Source organism: Martes martes (assembly GCF_963455335.1).
Source record: "Martes martes genome assembly, chromosome: 1".
NCBI lineage: Eukaryota > Metazoa > Chordata > Mammalia > Carnivora > Mustelidae > Martes > Martes martes.
Genome location: NC_137888.1, coordinates 2,175,699 through 2,197,202, shown reverse-complemented (window position 1 = coordinate 2,197,202; position 21,504 = coordinate 2,175,699). Strand labels below are relative to the sequence as shown.

The 21,504-nt window shown below is 60.2% G+C and overlaps 1 protein-coding gene across 2 annotated transcripts in view; it reads left to right on the top strand.

Moving 5' to 3' along the window:
• The window catches only part of AGPAT3 (1-acylglycerol-3-phosphate O-acyltransferase 3), a 79,938-nt gene extending 65,114 nt beyond the window's left edge, over positions 1-14,824 (top strand). For both annotated transcript variants that reach the window (XM_080797396.1, XM_080797395.1), the window contains exons 3-9: positions 3,542-3,711; positions 4,381-4,542; positions 5,435-5,588; positions 6,417-6,519; positions 8,906-8,981; positions 13,635-13,833; positions 14,361-14,824. In XM_080797396.1, the coding sequence (XP_080653522.1) occupies positions 3,542-3,711; positions 4,381-4,542; positions 5,435-5,588; positions 6,417-6,519; positions 8,906-8,981; positions 13,635-13,833; positions 14,361-14,449 (953 nt within the window). In that variant the 3' untranslated portion in view covers positions 14,450-14,824. The remainder of the gene's footprint in view (positions 1-3,541; positions 3,712-4,380; positions 4,543-5,434; positions 5,589-6,416; positions 6,520-8,905; positions 8,982-13,634; positions 13,834-14,360) is intronic.
• The last annotated feature ends 6,680 nt before the right edge of the window (positions 14,825-21,504 follow it).

Here is a 21,504-nt window from a genome sequence, read left to right as displayed (position 1 = left end):
TGGCGCCCCTTAGCGGAGGCCACGTACGGTGAGGGGACAGGGCCTCTCCGTACCGACACAGAACCGTCCACTAATATGTTCCTAAGCGGAAAGGCAAGGTGCACGACAGAGCACGCGGCGCGCTCCTGCTTTCTCTGCGGACAGCGCGTGCACCTGTCTGTGGCTGGTTGTGCCCAGAGGGTCCCCAGGGGTCGCCAGGAAACTGAAAGTCCCGGGGAGTGGAGGAACGAGGGACTTCGACTTCTCACTAATTTACTCCTTGTTTGGTTCTTATTCTTTTCATTATGTACATTTACTTATGATTATGTCTGACTTTGTGCTGTTTACATTTCTTAGCATAAGACCACGTTTCCTTTATTGTAAAGAGAAAACAACACTCACCTTAGAGCCTGCGGGAAACGGGGCTCTCTTAGCCTCCCAGCTTCGGGGGCGGAGACGGGAGGACGGCCAGGGAGGCCGGACGCCGTGACTCCCCGCGGCCTCGGCCGAGAGCGGCGAGCTGGCCCGGGCTTCAGGTTGTCTCACACGCTCAGTAGCTTCAGCTCCCGGGGTCTGGCTTCGGTTTAGATAAAAGAGGATTTTACAGGGGTGGGGGAGGGAGAGTTGAAACTCCTGTCGTGTGGAACATCCGATGAGCTGCTCATGAGCGCGCCGAACCTTCGGGGCTGGAAAAGAGCATCGCCTCCCTCGCAGCGGCACCGTCCACACCGAGTCAACGCGGGGCGTTTGAGAGCGGCGGCGGGCGGCGAGTGAGAGGCTGCGAGAGAGGACCGGCTCGTTCAGAACGAAGGAAACCCCACGGGAAAATGAGTGCTGGGTCCGGGAGTCCACCAGCCAAACCCCTTGTTCAGAATGTCCCCCCGCCGGGCCGGGACCCCAGGCACGGAAGACGGGTCAGCGGCCACACGTCACCGCACTCCACGAAGGGGGAGGCTGCCGGTCTTCTGGTGAGATGGGCAGGGGCACCCCTGGCCCGTCCTCCCCTCTGCGAGTGGAGACCAAGCTTCCCCACGGGTGACCCGCGGGCTCATCCTTGTGAGAATGTCTGTAGGGGATCTAGGGTACCTGTCTGTCTCTCCCTCCGTCTGTCTGTGGTCTCTGGGCGCCTCGGGGAGACACAGGGATGCCTGGGAGAGCCCACGTTCACGCAGCATTGCCCGCGAGGCCGACGGGCCCTGGAGCTCCTGCGGGGCGGGAGCCGAGACGTCCCTCTTCCAGGTGGGGCTGCACAGCGGGCGAGGGGCCGCCGAGCCAGCCTGGACACGGCACCCCTGACCCTGGCGGCCCTGAGTCAGGAGGCCAAGGCCCTACTGGGGCCTCTCAGGCAAGGGATAAGGAAGCAGAACTTCCCCGTGTCTGTGGCAGCATCGTTCCCAAGAGCCCACGGTGGGGACATCTGTCCGGCAGTGGATGAACGCATAGAGACGGCGCGGTCCGAGCCTGCAGCAGGCACTATCCCACCTTGACACGGGGACTCCTGCCACGTGGGTCCGCACGGATGAACCCACAGGACCTCGTGTGGATGAGCCAGTCCCAGGACACGTCCTGCCCTGGTCCGCGCCCGAGAGGGACCTGAAATGGGCCACACCTAGAGGGCCACAGGGTTTGTGATGCCGTCCAGCCCTGTGCCCAGCGGTAACGGTGCGGGATTGTGCGCTGAGGGCGTGTCAAGAGGGTGCGCCGCAAGTGTTTGGACTAGAATAATGGAAAAAACCTTGGCCCATTCCCCGCAAATCGCTTTCAGAGCCACAGCCTCCCCCACGGTCTCCTGTGACCCTGTGACTTTGCCCAGGCCCTGCCCCGGCTGCTGCCATCGGATTAAACCAGAGCCAGAGTTGGGGGCGGGGGGAGCGCGAGCGGGGCTGCTTGCCGGCCGTGTCTCCGTGTCTCTGTGTCTGGCTGGGGCAGGCGGCCGGGGGCCCCGTCAGCAGGGGGCACTTGTACACGCACAAGCGGCCTTGTGGCCTCTGCTTTCCTTCCTCTTCTTTTCAACAGCTTTCCCGAGAGTAAATTCACCCCTTCACAGTACGCGGTCCAGGCAGGTCAGTCCTTCAGGACGGCCTCTCCCCCAGCTCGTTCTTGTCCGGGCCGGCCCAGGTCGTGGCTGGGTCACATGGTGCGGTGTGGCAGGACAGTGGTCACCCAGCCGTGCATCGCTCTGTGGGCATTTGGGTGGTTTCTTCTGTTTGGCTGCCGCGTGGCTCCGGGCCACACGGATCCCCGCAGGGATCTGGGGTAGAATCACTGGGTCGTCCAGAAGCTCCGTGTGGACCCCCAGTACTGAGAAAGTGCCCAGCACGTGCTCAGCAGCCGTCCCGCCATGCATTCCCAGTGGTGCTGGGCGGTGTGCCATCTCCCCCCATCCGTGTCCAGGGACTGCCCTCCCGAGGAGCACGGAGGGGTGTCCCGCTGTGATTTGGTCCCATCCTGATGACTGACGGTACAGAGCATCTTCTCAGGGGCTTGTGGGACAAGTGTCCGTTAGGGGCGTTAGTCTCCCACACCTGAGCCTTTCTCCAGGCTCAAGAACACAGGATAGAATCGTCCAAGGCTAGCAGGGTCATTGGTGCCAAGTTTGTCTCGGACAGGTGGTCTTTTCCGCTGACCCTGCCTCGGGTTGGCCCCTGGGTAGAAGGGATTGGTGAGCGTCAAGGTGTCATCAAGGGGCAGACCTTCCGTCCGGGGCAGACCTTCCGTCCCGCTCCCGTCTCGCAGACAAGAAAGGTGGGAGCCTTGATCAGTAGCATGTGGGGGACAGAGTCCGGGCAGCCCTCACCGGGGCCCGGGCTGGTCCTCGGCCCGGGCTGGTGGGAGTCCCCACCGGGAAAGAGACACCCGCCCCAGTCCTCTGGCTCTTGGATGTTAACGTCACAAGCTGTGGCCCGTGCAGTCCAGAGGCCCTGTAAGGAAGCACTATTTCCTCCTTTCCGTAAATGGGGAAACTGAGGCCCAGGTAGTCAGGCACGGAGCCCGCTCTCCAGGTCCTGGCCTCCATCCCTGACAGGCGGTCCCATCAGAAGATGGGTAGACTGGTGTCCAGCACAAAAACAACGGGGCTTCCCTGCCGTGATCCTGAGCCCGAAGGTCGTGCTTCCTGGTCTGTGATGTCACCTTTCTGGGGGCGCCTGGCCACGGTGGGCACAGCCACACTGCCGACTACAGTGGCCCTGGGGCTGGCTGTGTGTGTGCACCCACCCCTGTCCTCCCATTCTGTGGATACAATGATTGTCCCTCGAGTCACAGCGCCCGTGGGACTCATAATAGGGCACGAAGACATCCACCTAAGATGACGGTTTTCCTCCACTTCTGCTTTCCATTTGTGTTCTCCCTGACTTTGGCTTAGAGAAGGTCATCATAATTTTGGAAAGTTAAATTTATGAAATATAAACCATCAAAACTCATTTGTAGCCAGAAGTCCCACCCTGGGTGAACATCCCGTAAAGTCCCCGGAGCGCAGGCTTGGCCGGCGCCTCCTGCAGGGGGGGCCTAGAGCCGAGCCCAGCCCCCCGCACCTGCTGACCCCACTCCCCCGTGTCCGCAGAGCTGGTTATGCTGCTGGAGTGGTGGTCCTGTACGGAATGCACGCTGTTCACGGACCAGGCCACGGTTGACCGTTTCGGCAAGGAGCACGTGGTCATCATCCTCAACCACAACTTCGAAATTGATTTCCTCTGTGGGTGGACCATGTGTGAGCGGTTTGGCGTGCTGGGGGTGAGCAGTGCGGGGTCCTGGGAAGGTGCTGGGGGTGGGCCACACGGGGGTCCCGGGGGTTTCTGGGGGTGAGCAATGCAGGATCCTGGGGGGTGCTGGGGGTGAGCCACATGGGGGCTCTGGGAAGGTGCTGGGGGTGAGCAGTGTGGGGTCCCGGGGGATTTTGGGGGTGAGTGACATGGGGTCTGGGGTTTTCTTCCCTTCCGATGTAGCCCCTGGGTCCTCTGAGCCCAGACTCTGAGGTCAGGTCAGCCCTCAGCTCTCCAGAGCTTGTTCTGAGCTCAGGCTTACCGCCCTGCCTCCCACGAACCTTGCATATCGAGAGCCCAGAGCTCCCTTGGCCAACTGAGCGGTCCCGGGGAAGTGGCAGGGCGCCTGAGGCCAGCCGAGCAGGGCACTGCAGACAAAGCCGCCATACATGGCCATCCCGGGTCACCCTCGGGGAGCCCCGGTCCTCGAGGCCAGAGCGGGCAACCCCTCCCTCCGCCAGGCCTGTGCTTCAGTTTCCTTGTCTGTAGGACGGCGTGCCTAGCCCTCGGGGTCATGCGGAAACCAGCGGGCACCTTCAGAGCAGGGCCGTCTCATTGAAGGCAAAGCCACCAAACACCAAGCCGGTCCCAGGGGCGCCTGTGAGGGTCTTGACTCTCACCACCCACCCCCTCCCTCCAGAGTTCCAAAGTCCTCGCAAAGAGGGAGCTGCTTTACGTGCCCCTCATCGGCTGGACGTGGTACTTCCTGGAGATCGTGTTCTGCAAGCGGAAATGGGAGGAGGACCGGGACACCGTCATCGAGGGGCTGAGGCGCTTGTCCGACTACCCCGAGTACATGTGGGTGAGTGCTCTGGCCTCCCGACCCCGCACAACCTCTGTGATGTGCATGCGCTGCAGCCCATGAGAACCCCCCCCCCAGCAAGGTCACAGCAGGGCCGGGCCCCTCCCCCTCTGAGCTTGCAGGCTGGGGGGCCCCTCCCGGGTCACCCGCTTCTCTCTGCCCCAGTGCGGACCCAGAGCCCCACTGAAGGTGCCCGGAGAGGGAGCGAGCCCCCCTTCCTGCATCCGCGGCTCAGCCGTACAAGGGAGCTGCCCTGGGACACCTGCCCGGCTCCTGGCTGGTTGGGGTGGGGGGTGGGGCTTCCGGGGAGCCAGGCTGCAGAGCAGACCCCAGGGACCCTGTGGTTCTGGGGATCAACTTGTACTTCAAAGAAGACTTAGCCTGCCCTTCGGAACAAGCACCCCTCAGGCCCCTGGGGCGGGGGCTTCTGCCCGTGTTTCCAGCCCCTTCCAGGAGTCCGACGCCCCCCCCCCCCACCGGAAACAGTGGCAGTCGTGCGGTTTGAACATTGTTTCTCTTTCTGAGCTTTCTGGTCTCCGGCAGGAGGTCTTTGAGAACTGGCTACTTAGTGTCATTTCTAGTCCCCGCGGGAGGCAGAGGGATGAGAGACCCGATTTTCCGCTCCCCGGCGGGAAGGCTGCTGCCCCGGCACCTTCCTGTTTGCGTGCCTTCCGGGAAGTGGTCTTTCCCGGTCCTCGGGAATCAGTGTCACGGCCCAGCTGTTCTCCGAGGGGCTGTGCATGGCTGGAGCGTGGGTCGCAGCCCCAAATAAAGTCCCATCGTACGTGACGCCCCACCGGCCACCGGAGCGTTCCGTCCTCGCTGCGCATTGAGCAGCACGCGCTCTGTGAGCCCGTCGCCTGGGGTGACCCTGTCCCCTCTCGTGTGGCAGTTCCTCCTGTACTGCGAGGGCACACGCTTCACGGAGCAGAAGCACCGCGTCAGCATGGAGGTGGCCCTGTCCAAGGGGCTCCCCGTCCTCAAGTACCACCTGCTGCCTCGTACCAAGGGCTTCACCACGGCGGTCCAGTGCCTGCGAGGGACAGGTGAGGGCGAGCCGGGGACGGCCGTGCGCGCTCTGGGCCCTGTGGGCAGCGAGACCGGGAAGTCACGTGTCCTAAGCTACACAAGGGACGGCCGGGCCGCGGCCGCGTAGAGTGAGGGCGGCAGGGGCTGGGCCGGGGAGCCGGTGAGCGCGGGGACCGTGTGTCGGCTGGCCCTGGCGTTTCTGAGGCGATGGAAGGCTGGTTGATGGAACAGGTGACCGATAAACAGAGTGAAAAGTTATGTAAGTGAAAACCTTATTATAAAGGGAAAAAATACGTCTATCTAATGAATGCCAAAGGGGGCAAGAGCAAAGATAGGACAAAGAACACGGGGAACAAACAGAAAGCAGGCAGACCCTAAATCTGAACACAGACGTCAGTAAATGCAGTACCGAGCGCCCCCCATGTGTGCGGAGAGGAGCCTGCGGGGCCCAGCGGGGTGCGGGGCTGAGTCACGTGCAAGTGCAGGGCCGAGCGGGGTGTGGGGCCGAGCCGGGTGCGGGGCCGAGCCGGGTGCGGGGCCGAGCCAGGTGCAGGGCCGAGCCGGGTGCGGGGCCGAGCGGGGTGCGGGGCTGAGTCACGTGCGGGTGCAGGGCCGAGCCGGGTGCAGGGCCGAGCCGGGTGCGGGGCCGAGCGGGGTGCGGGGCCGAGCGGGGTGCGGGGCTGAGTCACGTGCGGGTGCAGGGCCGAGCCGGGTGCAGGGCCGAGCGAGGTGCGGGGCCGAGCGGGGTGCGGGGCCGAGCCGGGAGCGGGGCCGAGCCGGGTGCGGGGCCGAGCGGGGTGCAGGTGCGGGCGCAGGCCCCGGTCTCATGTCCCCCATCCCTGCAGTTGCAGCGGTCTACGACGTCACGCTGAACTTCCGTGGAAATAAGAACCCGTCTTTGCTGGGAATCCTCTACGGGAAGAAGTACGAGGCGGACATGTGTGTGAGGTGAGCCGCCCCTCCCCGCGTCCCCAGCCCCTGGCACGGGGCCCTCCCCGCGCAGCCTGGAGACAGCCTGCACCCCAGGACTGCACACGCGGGGACAGACACGACAAGCGCTAGCTCTTCTACAAGGTGAAGGAGTGGGTGCGGGGTGAAGGCAGAATGTTCTGGAAGCCCCGAGGGAGGGGCAGCCTCTCTTGCCGCAGGGAGCACAGAGGCCCTTTGAAAGGGTCTTGGCTCCAGCTTGGACCACGACTGAGATTCCCACAGGCAGAAGGGGGAGCTGTCCCAGCCCTGTGTCTGGGATTCTTAATAGTAGGGGGTTTTGACTTCGACCTCAGTTCAAAGCATAATGGTGGGCGGGCCTCCAGGTCCTCCTCCGGTCTGGATCGTCTCAGTCCAACTTGCCAGCCCCGCCCCTCCAGGTTCCTTCACTGTGCGCAGGAAGGCAGGACCTGCCCGTGGGTGCCTAAACCACGTGCGGGGATCAGCTCCCCTGTCTGTCACCCACCAGCTCTGACTGGGTCTCCGCCCCGCTCAGACTGGCGCCCAGAGCTCTCAGAGGCCCTCCTCATGCGAGCGCATCTAAAGCAGTTTCGCCCCCCCCCCCCCCCACCAGTGCAGAAGTAATTTTGTGAATGTTAAGGAGAAGCCAGGAGGCTTTTTCCTCCTGCAGCTTGCAGTGGATTGGCTCCGAGGAGGTACAGAGCCGGGGTCCTTGCCCTTAGATCTCTGGAGCCGGCAGGGACTGGGCGGCTTCCCTGGGACCTGCTGGTCCTGGTGGCCTCCAGCCCTGGCTGTGGTTCGGACCAGAGCACGTGCTGTGGTCCAGGACGGTGACAGCCGTGGTGGGCTCTGTACCAGTCCTCGTCCTCACCCTCCCTGGTCCCAGGGTGTTCGGGGGGCGGGGGGCCCAGGTCCTAGCCGGCAGGTGGCAGGGTTGGGGGAGCCCTCCTGATCCGGCTCCAGGCCCGTGTTCACAGCCACCCCACTGGTGGCACTGCCCCTCCAAGGGACCGTTCCCTCCGGCAGGAGAAGACCCGAGCCTAACTGTTCATTTCCCCCTTTGTTGCAGAAAGCCTGAAACTATACTTTATCTAACCTTATTTTAACAGACATGTTCTTAGAATGTCTAAAAGCGTCGATGTGCTGTTTTGTGATACTTACCATTTGGGAAATTTGGAGGAAAGCAATATTCCAGTGAGTCCAGAGCATGCTTGTCATCAAACAAGCCGAAGTTCTCTTGGGCTCATGGAAGTTTCCTCTTTGGAGTCCTTTTCCTATTCCCCTGCTGGTGAAGTCGCGCTGGGGGCAAGGCCGGGGGCATCCGGGGGTGGTGGCCTGAGGCTGCCCGTGTTCGTCTGGGGTCAGCATCCTTCAAGGGACCCGAGTCCGCTCCGGGAGACAGACGCTCATAGTTTGGTTTTGTATCATGCTTTTAAATTCTTAATTTACACACTTCGTACTGTGCGTAGCGGACCGACACTAGAACCTGGGTGTGGCCAGGACTGGACAGAGACCAGAACCAGGGGAGGGCGGTCGGGTGGGTGGGAAGCCTGTGGGCGGCGTCCCTCAGCAGACCACCCTTCTGGACGTGGTCTCCTCGCCCGTGGGTCTGCGGAGTTAGAGCACTTTTGTGTGCGAGGGTCCGCCTTTCCCTCACTCCCCCTGGGCGGGCAGCAGTCTCCGGAGGCCGCGTGAGGCCGCACCAGCCTCGCTCCCAGGGGTGGGCGGCCCTGCGGAGAGAACACCGCCAAGGTCATTCCCGCTCACGCATGCCCCCCCGCGCCCCCTGCTGGCGGCCTCAGGGACTGCGGCGGCCGTGGACAGCCCTTCCTGCCCTTGCCCTGCGTGTCCCCCAGGAAGACACCCGCGCTCCTGGGCCGCTAATCCCCTGGTGATTAGGGTTATGAATAGATTGTGTCTTCTCCGGAGTCAGCTGTTTGTGAGTTCAGATTAAAGTTCTGAATCTCTCTGGCTTTTCATATTCGGAGCAAGTAGATCTCCTCGGTGAAATACACAATCCTCTTGGCCTGTTGGAAGACACGGTCAGATTCGATTATTTCCTAAGAATGAACTACTAAGAAAGACCAAAACTCCTGCCAGAGTTCCCAAATGTGCACCCTTCTCAGTGGAAATGGGGGCGTGATCTGTTCCCTTACTGTGCGCACGAGCACCCCTCCCTCCGTGGCCCCCGTGGTCCTGCAGGGCCCAGCTCCTCCGTGCCCGGGGTGGATGCCTTTGCTGATGTGTGGCCTTGGAACTTGAGAGTGAGGCACGACCAGGAAAGTGGGGCCACCGAAGCACCCCCCGTCCAGCGACGACCCCCCTCTCCTGTTTGATGCCCTCCCGCGGGTAAGCCACCTGGCTTTCAATCTTCTTCCCCAAACAGGAGATTTCCTCTGGAAGAGATCCCACTGGATGAGAAGGAAGCGGCCCAGTGGCTTCATAAACTGTACCAGGAGAAGGTAAAGGCGCGCGGCTCTCCTCTTCCCCGGGGGTCTCGGGAAGAGGTTTCGGAGGGGCGGCTCACGGGGCAGGCGGGGCGTGCGCGCGGACGTCTGGAGAGGGAGGACCATGCGGCTCTCGACGACTTTCCACCTTCTTCCCAGCATCTTGCATTTTTCTTGACTTGTGAGAACTCAGCACACTAGAGAAAAGTAGAAAGGATGACGTACGACTGTGGCTGGCAACACTTTATCACACTGGTTTCATGTTTTCTCGTAAAAGTGGATAGATCTACGGCCTACATATAGTGTGTGTGGGATTTATGCAAGAGACCTAGTGTAGGTGACATGAAGAGATCCGTGTGCCAAGCACAGATCCTCCTCCACTCCCCCCGCGGCACGCCCTCCCCCGAAACTTCCCACCAGCTTGTTTTATACACATGAACACACAGGACACGATATCTTCATCTTCAGCATTGGGGACACTTAGAGAGTGACAAGATCCTTTCCACATACAACAGATACCCTTTTAAAGGCACGGGTGAGCTTTTATGAAAAATAAGGGATGTCTCTAAGGGTCCAAAAAGAAGGTAGAGCTGAAAACCAGGTGGTGAGCCTGTGAACTTGGGAACGCCCCCCCCCCAATGGCGTTTGCTGGTCCCCGTACCCTTACCCTGGAGTCTTGAGTTTGAGTGCCTGCCCGGAAACAGGAGATAAGGGTTGACTTCGTTCCAGGCAGGAACTTTCGAGAGTTTTGCCCTCGCACAGTGAGTTAAAAGAAACCTACCTGCCCGCAGAGAAAAAAGACTTCGACGCTCCCCTTTCTCCTCTTGGTCTCAACAAGGTCCCCCCGATAACTCGTAATCACAGGTCGGTGCTCAGGGGGGTTTGGGGTTTGAATTTATCCCAGCGACATAGTTCAGGGAGAGCAGAACCAAAATGTCAACACAATAAGTGGTTCTAGACAAACCACTCCCGAGCTCCCGAGAAAAGCGCACGAAGGGCTGGAGAAACACAGGTAAACACAGGTTTCCGCGGGTGAGATCCCACGGGAGACGATCACGGAACCAGAGCACACGTGCAGCGCCACACAGACACAGAACGGAGGATGTAAAGTCCCCAAAAACGTTAGCCGGGGGATCCGCAGAGACTAAGATCAGTACGTTTGAAGTGACTGAGCGCAAAGAAGGACCCAAAAAGAGTGACACCCGTGGAGAAAAGATGTGAGAAGAACCAAGTAGAATTTACAGGCAGCAAAAACCGAGTCACTGACGGTAAAAGGTTAGTTAGTGGTTAAATGACAGACTGGATACAGCAGGAGAGAGAGTAACCTGGGAGACTGAGAGGAAATTACTCAGAAGGTAGCACAGAGGCAGCAAAACAGGAAAAGAAGTTAGCAGACGCCGAGCGTAAACCGAGAGGTCCCCTCTGTGACTACTGGCAGGTTCAGAAAGGGACAAGAGTGGCGGAGAGCAGGTGTCAGAGATGACAACTGTGAGCTCCCGGAATCCATCGGGTTCCAGAAACGCAGGTCTGGAACGGGGGAAATAAAGAGAAACCTATCCCCCTACTTATCAGTGAAATTGCGGAACACGAAAGACTGTGAGAAGATCTTAGAATAACCAGAGAGAAGAAATGTCGCTCCCACGAGGGAATGACCGTGAAGTTGACATTAGACACTTACTGTGTCGGGACCTCTTGTAAACGCCTTACACACGTTTTATCCTAATAGTCACACACACACTGACATGCAAGTACGCATACACGTATTAAAAATAGAGTAAACCCAGAGAGAATAGAACAAAGAAGATAATAAACATAGCCTCAGTCGTTTGAACAGAAAGCAAAGCTACAAAAGCGTGTATCAACTGTACCAAATGCTTTTCCTTTAAAAATACTAACAAAATAAGAAAAAGTACAATAAATAAAAATAAGAACATAAAAATAAAAATACTAACAAAGTAGAAAACGGTGGGCAAGCCTGTCCCGTTAGAAGAGGGACGGCATCCACAGAAATGAAAAGATAAGCCGACCGAGGAGTGGAGGACGTGGGAGTATCACCAACTCCACGTTCCTGCATTTGAAATCTTAGATAAAATGTATGATTTCCAAGAAGATGAGTCTCTCCAGAAGAGAGAGAAAGCCTAGTGGGGAAGAAGTGCGGCATTCGCGTGTAGGTAGAGAGAAAGGCAGACAGATCTTGAACACGGGAGGCTGCGGAAGACAGTCCGTCTCCGAAGCCAGGCAGCTTGTGAGAGTTTAAAACTCTTACGATAGACAATTGTGTGCAACAGTGTTGTTCAACAGAAGAGGAGAAGCAACGTAACCGCGTTATTAGGAAACAGGACAGTGTGTGTGTGCGTCTGCGATGGTGCAGTCGCAGTGAACCCACCACGTTTCATGCGCAGAACCAGATCGTGCGGACAGTGTGCCGACACGGCGGGCGGCGGTGCGCGTGCAGGCCACGCGGGGACTGTGTTCCCACGCACACGCCTGTTGGGTGCACCTGCAACGTGTCAGGGGAGGGAGGACAGAGGGCCCAGCTGGGACCCAGCAGCCTCTGGAGGTGCCGGAGTAGGGGCCTCATCTCTGTCCCTAAGGTTCACTTTCTAGAATCATCTACCGTAGATGTAGCAAGGGACAAGCTTTGACGTAGATGACTTTTGGGGCGTGTTTTTCTATTATTTGCCATGTTTTTCTATACTACTGAAATACATGGTAACATTTTCAGTCGTTTTTTGTGTCACTTACGATTTAATTTATGTTAAGGACATTAAGGTGTTCTATTTTTTCTTTTGTCAGTCGCTATCGTGTTTATATCTGTCGACACTGACATAAATAGGTTTAATTCACTCCTTTCAGTTTCTTTTTAAGAAGGTCTTTTTTTTAATTGCCTTTTTTTTTTTTTTTAGAAGGATGGAGGGAGGGGCAGCAGGCAAGAGAGAATGCTAAGCAGTCTCCACCCCCAGCAAGGAGCCCAACGCGGGGCTCGATCCCACCACCCCCAGATCATGACCTGAGCTGAAACCAGGAGTTAGACACTTAACCAACTGAGCCACCCAGACATTTTTAAATTTTTTTTTTTTTAAGATTTTATTTATTTACTTGACAGAGAGAGATCACAAGTAGGCAGAGAGGCAGGCAGAGAGAGGGAGAGAGGAGCAGGCTCCCCGCTGAGCAGAGAGTCCGATGCGGGACTCGATCCCAGGACCCTGAGATCATGACCTGAGCCGAAGGCAGCGGCTTAACCCACTGAGCCACCCAGGCGCCCGACATTTTTAAATTTAATTTAATTTTTTAATTTAAGTAAACTCTATCCCCAACATGGGGCTCACGCTCAGGCAAGGTACAGACCGCGGTGTGACCAGACTCAGTGCTTTGAGCAGATGCGACAGCTTCCGAGACGCATCGACAGCTCCCGTTAGCGCCAGTCATAACCTGGACCTGGACCACAGAGGTCGCACCGTGTGGTTCCCCATTCCGCCGATGTGGGGGCGGACCGGTGGGGGATGTGGGCCGGGGGTGGGGGGGTCCCGGGCCTCCCGGCCTCTTGCCCTCTCTCCCGCTGCACAATCAGGGAGTGGCGGGCAGTGCGGCGGGGAGGGAAACGGGATGGAGTCCTCACTCCAGGGCCCCTCCTCCCTGGCCACGTGAGTCCGGGCCACGGCGGCCGAGTGCCTGGCAGGCTTCAGGGAGGAGGCACCGGCTGGATGCGGCTGGGGCTCTGGAGGCCGGTGGCTGAGGTCCTGTGTGTTCCTGCAGGGCCTTGCAAGGGGAGGGAGGAGGTGGGTCAGGCGGGGAGGCGGGAGAAGGAGCGGACGTGGGCTCTGAGAGCCGGGAGAGCCGTTCGGCAGGCTGGGCCCAGCGCGCCCTCTCAGTGAGCCAGACCGAGCGTGCACGAGCCCCGTGTGCCCTGGGTGGACGCAGGTGTGCGTGCCAGCTACGCTTCCCGGCCTGGGTCCCGGCTCCGAAGGGTACGGAGCTGCCGCCTGGAAGAAGCCACGGCCCACGTGGGCACGGTGGCGGGTCCGTCCTCGGGGGGCGAGCTGAGCTCACCTCCCGGACCCTTCCCAGCACCCACGAGCAGGATCCTTCCACCACTCCCGGGTGTAGACCCGGGGCTGAGCCAGTGGCAGGTCGGGGCACGGGGCTGGGGTGAGGGGTTCCTGGAGAGGCCTCCAGGAAGCAAGGCGTGCCTGCAGGAAGGGGTGCGGTGTTAGGAGGCCTGACCCCAGGCTCGGCTGCTGGGGCCGCAGAGAGGCGTCCTGGGGCTGGGGTCGGGGGAGGCCGCTGGTGCACTTTTACCACCAGCGAGCTCCGCATTGAAAAGGGAGGTGCTTCGGCAGCTCATCTCCCTGCTCTCCCCTGCTCCTTAGCCTCCGGGGGACAGTGGAAGGAGAGCTAAGGTCACTTCCCACGGGCGACTTAGCAGGTGCAGACAGTGGCTGAACTGGCGCCCCGGCCGCTGGGCCTCCAGTGGGTTAAGGCCGCCGCCCCACCAGCCCGTGCTCAGGAGGTAGCAGGAGGCGGCCAGGGGCCACCGTCCCGACCCGCCACACACAGTGTTTGCTGCACAGACCGCACGTGGCAGGTGGAGCCCCTCCCGCCGTCAGCACTCCCCTCGCGCGGTAGGAGAGGAGAACCTGAAGCAGCTCGCTCTCCCCACTCTCCCAGGACGCCTTGCAAGAGATGTACAACCAGAAGGGCACGTTCCCGGGACAGCAGTTCAAGCCCCCGCGCCGGCCCTGGACGCTCCTGAACTTCCTGTCCTGGGCCACCGTCCTCCTGTCTCCGCTCTTCAGTTGTGTCTTGGGCGTCTTTGCAAGCGGCTCGCCCCTCCTGATCCTGACGTTCCTGGGGTTTGTCGGGGCAGGTAACGAATGTGAATGACGCGGCTCGGGCTGGGGGTCTTCTGTGCTGGAGTCTGGGAGCCGTCGAGGTGGCCGGCCCGTCGGGAGCGGGGTCCCCCCAGAGTCTTTCCGGCCTCTGTCCGCTACGCCGCAGGGTCATGGGTCCCAGGGCCGTCGCCTGCCTGCTTTCGTGGCACCGTGTGCTGCTGCCGGGGGCGGGCTCCTGGGTCCGTGAGATGGTCTCGAGGTCTTGAGGACAAGGCCGTTACCTGACAGCTCTGTGCACAGTCCTGGGCCCTCAGGATGCCCCCGGAGCCTTAGTCGATGGTCGATATTCAGGCACCCAAGCTCTCCCCCACCAGGCCCAGCCCCTGTGCCCCCCAGACCAGGCTGCCCCGCGTGGGAGTGGGGAGAGAGCAGGGAGAGGGCTGGCTTGCCGACCCCACGGAAGGTCAGAGGCAAAAGGTCGGGACCGCCCTACCCAACCGTCAGGGTTTCCGCCTGGACGGCCAAGCGGCCGGTCTAACCTTGCCTTTCTCCTGTCTTAAAGCATCCTTTGGAGTCCGCCGGCTAATAGGAGTAACTGAAATAGAGAAAGGCTCTAGCTACGGAAACCAGGAATTTAAGAAAAAGGAGTAATTACCGGCGGTGATGGCGCACACGTAACCTGACGGTGGTGTCCGTTAACTCGATTAGACACACAACAACACACAGATCGGAACAAAAGACCCTTAGAAACGATTTTTCTTAATAACTGGTGACTAATACTGACCAGGAAACCTTGAGCCAAGAGCGAAGCCGTCGGAGGCCCCTGCAGAGAAAGACTCCGGCCGCACCCCTGCGCGGGGCCGAGTCCACGACGGAGCCGGGCGCAGGGGCCGGGTGTGGGGGGGGGTGGCTGGGGGGCGGGGGGCGGCCACGCCCGGGTCACGGGTCCCACCCCGATGTCATCTCGAGAGAATTCTGCCGCCAGAGGGGGCCTTTGGACGCTTTCTCTTCTTAAACTTAGATCCCATTTTTGTTTCTATCGGTTATTTCGGGAACTCACCCTGGCCCTTCGCCGCCTCCCCTCCCCTCAGCGAACGTTCCGTGTCCTTCCCGGAGGGAGGACAGGCACGTCCCAGGCCCCCGCAGCGCGCCGCACCGCCGCTCCGCGCTCGCCGGTGAGCTGGGCGCACAGAGCGCCCCGGGCCCGAGCACCCCGAGTGTCGGACGGGCGGGTAGCCCCGTTTCACGGTCAGACCCCGCTTTCCCGTCTCCTCCCTAACCCCGTGCGCAGGTACCTTGCGTCTGTTCTTCTAGTTAAGGGGCCCCTTCCCTCGGCTGCTGGAGCCCCCGTCCCTCTTTCCCATGCGGCCTCCGCGGGGCTGCACCCCTGCACCCGCAGGGCCCTCGGGTGCTGGTTTAAGGGCGGCGCCAGCAGACCTCTTCGCCGCAGACCGCTCACTCGGGGCTCGGTGGCTTCTCGAGGTTTTATTTGTACAGGTGGCCAGTCGGCGGCTCTCGGCTCCCGGATGAGAAGTAGCCGTGGGAGCCTCGCCCGCACTCTGCCTCCCTCCCTTTCCCAAGCAGGCCCCGGTCCCAGGGGTGGCCTGCTCCCGTGTGGCCGGCGTCACCCCGGGAGCCTGGGGGTACGGCTCACCCTCAACTGCCCCGCCCCTGCCATGGGGTGTCTCCCCGTGACCTGTCGTGGGTCCGTGGCCCCAGGGGAGCCGCGTGTTCCGCACACGGAGGCGTGGGGCTAGGGCCGCTGGGCTGGTGGAAGGAGGAGCGTGGGGGGCCCCTAGCAGCCGCTCCCCGGGCTCAGCTCAAGCATCCTGCTGCTGCCCGCCCCGCTTGCGCCGGACTTCTTCCTAAACCTCAGGCGTGCTCTGTCCAAGTCACACTCCCCTCGCCCTGTTTAGCAAGGGAAGGAACACTAGCGGGTGTTGGCTCTGATGGCCTGGAACCAGCATTCCCAAGAGAAGCGAGTGGAATTTTCTAGGAGAGGAGGTGGAGGAAAAAGGCATGGGAAGGATAGAAATGAAATTGGACGAGTCTATGCATCCGGCCAATGTCTGTTTCGGGAGGGTTTCTGGAGACAGCACACGCTCCCTAGGGGGACGCTGCTGGATTCTGGGTGGTGGTCCTGGCGAAGGGCATGGTGGGGCTCAGTCCCCCGTGTTCAAGCACAGCTCCCCTCCCTCCCAGCTCAGACCCTGCACTGCGGGGAGGGACTGCCGTAGGCTGCTTTCCCTTCTGCAGCGCGCCCCGTCTGTGTGTGTCACTAACTCCCCAGCCCCCGGGATGTCCCGGAGCCCAGACGCGTCACCTGCAAGACGCAGGTTCAGATCTCCCACCCATTAACCCCAACTCTCGATGAGTTCTCTGCCCTCGGGGTCGCTGCGCGCCCGCTGAGCCCGCCGGGGTCGCTGAGCGAGCCGCACAGACCCCCGCCGGCTCGGAGACCAGGGCCAGAGGGCGTGAAATCTCAGCGATCCCCTTCCCATCTAACAGATGAGCTTGCGCACTTAGTGCCAAGACCTTGAGAGCAATAAAGTCTACACCATGAGTGCTTGGGGGTTTGTTTGTTTTCGGAGGGGGATGGATTGCTTTTCATCCACCACAGAAGGGAAAGGGAGAGGGAGCTCCTTTAGTTTTTTTAAATCAATCAGTGCTTTCCTTTTCTCCTCACGCCCCACAACGGAGCCTTCTCTGTTGCTGATGTCAATGTCCAAATTAAGGCCGAGTGCTTGGACCGCACGGGCTGGCCGTGGTTGGGTGCACTCAGGCACCGGGTCCTGGGCATCCCCCGCGGGCACCCCATAGGCTGAGCTTGGAGCCCGGGGGCCGCTGGTGGCTCATCTCTGGGCTCAGACCCACGCTGGGCCCCCAGGCACCTCCCACGCGTGCACCCCGGCCCTGCCCAGCCAGTGAGGTTCAGGTCGTCACTACCCCTGTGTCCAGCTGGGGGGAGGGCCCAGCTTGTGGATCTCCCTCTGGGGAGTTCCAGGGACTTCAAAGCTGCCTGTGGCAGCTACCAGCACCTGGGGACTCCGAGAGAGCAGTGTAAGGGACCGTCCCCACTGCCGGCGGGCCAGGAGGTGCTGGGGAAGGGCTTAGCCGGTCAGAAAGCCTGTCCTCGTTTGCAGTTCATCCAAAGCAAGAAGTGACCCTGGCCATCCGGTGCTTGGTGGCAGCACAGCCCTCCTTGAGGTGTCCCCACCCTCCCTGTCCTCGAGAAGCACAGAGTCTAGCGGAAGAGAGGAGTTCCGAATGTTCAAACCACAAACAGCAACATAAAACAATGTAAACTACACTTTGTTGTAAACAACGCGCGCGGTCCCTGATCCACCTAGAGTCCCCCTCGTCTGTCCCTCCTACACCCCCCCAAGGCACGGGAACCTTTCCTTCCCTGCGTTTAGTTAGCGTCACAGTTGAGCTGAGCCAAGAGTAGGGCGCGCTGTTCGGGGCCGTCTCCGGGCTGTCACACTCCATGTCGCGTCCTCTGCTGGGACACTGACAGGACAAGCCACGCAGAATCTTTCCAGCCCGTTCATCTTCAGCCGAGCTGTCCAGCCTTTGCGTCAGCTCACGCTTCCAAGCTCTCGCCGACCCTGCGTGCCCTCCCGGCATGCAGCGCTAGGTGTCCCGTGGCGTCCCGTGGCTTCTGACCCTTCTGCAGTCTAACCAGGCTTGGGGTGACAGCAGTGGGCCTGGCGTGCCTGCCCACGTCCTCTCTGGACACGGCATGTCCGTGGCCCAGGTGCCTGCTCCTTTCTCCAGCGAGTGAGCTCCTGCTGGAAAGTGAGCCTCTGTGAGCGCCCGGGGCCCCGGGGTGGGTTCCACAGCCTCACCTGTCAGGGCCGGGACACCCCAGCGCAGGAAGGGTGGGGGTAGAAGATGGCACGCTGTGTTCTGCTTGGCCGAGGGGTGGACACTCATGAACTCAGTTTGAACATGAGCATTTGCTGCCGTCCAATTCCGTGAAGTTGGTGGCATCCCCGTGAGCTGCTCGGGGACGTAAAGGACAAACGTACTTTTAGGGGACCTAGGAGACGGCCAGAGAGGTGGACACCAGCCAGCCCGATCAGCAGCCAGATATTCTTTTCAAAGACAATGGCATTGCTTAACATTTTTAAGCTCTGTAATGACGCGTCCTCCTGGAGTTTCCTTTTCTCATCAACTTTTCAGTTTCTTAACTTCCTGTTGTGAAAGTGACGGGACAGACGTCGAACGATAAGGCCCTGAAATGCACTAAGCCGTGTAAAGTTAAACTGAGCTACTTGAGGCCACGGAGAAATGCCTCTGGTCTGCCTGTATGTATTGTCTCAGACCCGTGAGATTCGTACGTTGTGACAATCAAATGTGACTCACCTAGATGCCGGGAAATGCCACTGGCTTCGGAACCACAGAGACGGTCGCCAAGTACTGTAGCTGTGAATGAGCCTCTCTCTTTGGAAAACCACACGGACCCCCTGCTCGGTGCGTGTGATGGACGTCGGGGCTCTTTTCCCGAACTGACGGATAGGCCCTGCCTGCCTTTTGGCCAGTTTCAAAGAGTGATGAATTCTCTACAGGGTGCAAATGTATTATATGGGTGTTTCCTTTTGTACACTTCATTTTTACAAGTTTTGCTACTCACAAGCTTTATGTAGTCGAGGATAGAGGTATTTTTGGCCTATGGGAGCCTATGGGGGTGGGGTGGGGATGGGCGAGCTACCTGAGACTTTAGCAGTCTGCATCCTGAACAACCGGCTGTGTCCGCCACACTCTGTGGCAATCGCTTTGTACATGGGTGTGTCTGCACCTGCCCTGACGGTGGCACTTTCGAGATAAAATGCTGCAGGCGCCATGTGTGTCTCTTAACATTGCTGCTGCCGCCGAGAGGGAGGAAACGTCCACAGGGTAAACGTTGTCTCCAGCGTGCCCGGGGTCCCCCCAAGAAGCGGCGGATGCCCGGGCCACCCGCCCACAGGGACCGCCCCCTCGGGGGGCCTCCTGCAGGTCACGCTTCCCAAGCTTCTCCATTTCATGTAAGATGCTTTAGGAAGGGGAAATCAGAAAGGAGAGTGGCCATCCGGCAAGGGCAAGGGGAGAATCAGCCGGGGGACGTGCCCAGTGGCCCTCCGCCTAAACATGGGTCTTAAAAGCCATCAAGAACAAAAGGGTTTTCCGAAGTGGGCATGTATATATCAAAAATTATTTTTTTGTAACAACAAATTCATTCTGTGGAGAAAATCAAGGAACAATTTTTCTTCTTTATAAAGGAAAGAACTCTTGTTAGAACCGAGAGCTATCCCAGGCTCTCACTTCTGTCTTGTGAAAATAAACCGAGCTAAAAGAACCCTGGTGTCACCTGTGCTCAGGGAGCAGCCGCCCGCGATGTGCCTCCTGCTCTGCTCCCCTGTGGCCGTGGCGGCAGGGACAGGGCCACGTCCATGCTCCGCTCAGGCCACCTGAGACCAGGCTCAGAGGGGCTCTCCCTCAAGTCCCATGTCTAGACTCATTTTTAAATATGTTAGTCCTCAGAGGGGCGCTTGGGGGGCTCCGTCGGTTGAGCCTCCGACTCTAGGTGTCGACTCCGGTCGTGAGCTCAAGGCCGTGAGATCGAGCCCGCGTCGGGCTCCACGCTCAGCGGGGAGCCTGCTGGAGATTCTCTCTCTCTGCCCCTCCCCCCCCGCATGCTCGCTCGCTTTCTCAAATAATAAATAAACCTCTAAAAAATAAAAACATTGGTCCTCAGAGCACACGTGTGCCAGCACACACGCACACACACACACACACAGAGGGTGGGATCTGGGGTGAGGGGATGCTCTTTTCCCAGGAGTCAAAACCCGAGGGCCCCGTACCTCTTGGTGCTTGGGAATGGCAGGCTTGGGCCAAACCCTCGTCCCCTACACACGCAGCTCTGCTCGTGTGCTGGGTCCCGGTGCAGCGCGACCCAGCACAGGCCCAGCACGGGCAGAGACGGGCAGCTGTGGAAGTCACCCTCAGACTCCACAGAGTCTCGCGCACATCTGGGCCCCCCGGGGGTGGGCCACGCTTCATCAGGAGGCGCACCTACTCTGGGGACACACCCCACCTCTGCTTTGGCTCTGCGGGGGAGACCCTGTTCATCGGCACCAGCTCCTGGCCACTTGATGTAAGAAGCTGAGGGGGGGTGTACGTACACACACACACACGTGTGCAACACACCAGCACACGCAGACACAGGTACACGCGTGTGTTCGCTAATGCACATCTGTGTGTGCATGGACACACCGGGGTGCACACATGTCCACACACCAATGCACACCCCAGGCTGTAAGACGAAGCAGGGGTGTTCCTGTAAGAGCGATCCCACTAGGAAATGGTAGGAAATCACAGCTTTATGCTCTGGAAATCATTCTTCCTTTCATGTCTCCTCATGTTTCGCGGAGCGCCCGGGACCGCTGAGCGGTCCAGGTAACCCACACAGCAGGGGAGCTTCCGGAAAGAGAAGCTCCTCTTGACAAAAGTGCTCCCTGGAGGCTAAAAACCCAGGGAAGAGCCCGAGCGGTCCTGGGGCATCTCCGAGGAAGTGGGTGACGTCATCAGGTCCAGCTCCAGCCCCGCCCACTCCAGGGCAGAGCCCCGCAGCAGCCGTGGGAACATCCCAGGAGGAGCACGTTTTGGGGAGAGCGGGCGGAAGGAATGCATGGGGCGTCCGGCAGGTGTGACGATCAGGGGTTAGGGGCTCGACGTTTTCAGCTCTGCCCCCGGGAGACTCTGGCAGGTGGTTGAAGGGATCCCCTCCACTGTCTGGAGGGGGGCCCGACCCCCTAAGATCACACCTGCGGGGTCCAGTAAGGCCTATACACCGTCTTCCTGAGGGCTGAGTATGGCAGGGGAGGCCCTAGCCAGGCACGGGCGGGGGTGGGGGGCGCTCCCTGAGGTCCCAGAGCGCTCAGAGCCGGCTGCTGTGTGCGGGAACCTGGGGGGGTCCTTACAGACAAGCACATGCTAAGTGACCGTATACCGAGACTGGGGTTGGGGGCGAGGATAGCCTGCTCCAGGCTGTTTGCGAAACCACTGAGGCTCTAAGGCCCCTTGGGGGGCATCGTGGGGGTGGGATTCTCCTTCCATCACGGGGGGGGGGGAGGGGGCGGAGAGTGCATACACCAGGGCCCAGAGACCTGTAAGGACTCCTGGGAACTGCACAGCCGGAGCGCACCTCGCCTGGCCAGGCTCTCAACTACCGTGCGGGACCAGAGAGCCTCCGGGGACCCTGGCCCCACGCACCGCCCTCAGACGTGCGCGGCGTCCAGGTGAAGGACTCCAGCCATGAGGGACAGACAAGCAGACTCCTGGCTGAGGCTCGATCCCTGGACCCCGAGAGCATGGCCTGAGCCACCAGGCGTCCCCTGCTTCGACTTTCGGGAACCCCCTTTCCAGGGGCTTGGCGCAGGCGTTTCTTCCTCCGTTTACAACCGCGGAAACAGATCATGGCTTGGTCTCAGCCTGGGAGAATCCCAAGGGGCTCCTGTCACGGAGGGAATACAGGTGAGCCCAACACGCCGCACCCCGGCCGCTCCCCACCCCCACCCCGCGCGCAAACAGTCCAAGGGCAGAGGCCGCGCGGCCTTTCCTCAGAGCACAGCCGAGCCGGGATGTCCCTGTCTTGGGCTGTGGGAAGCCAGGGATGGGAGACGGACTTCGGGTGACAGCCGTCAAGCAGGTCCTGGGTCCTGTGT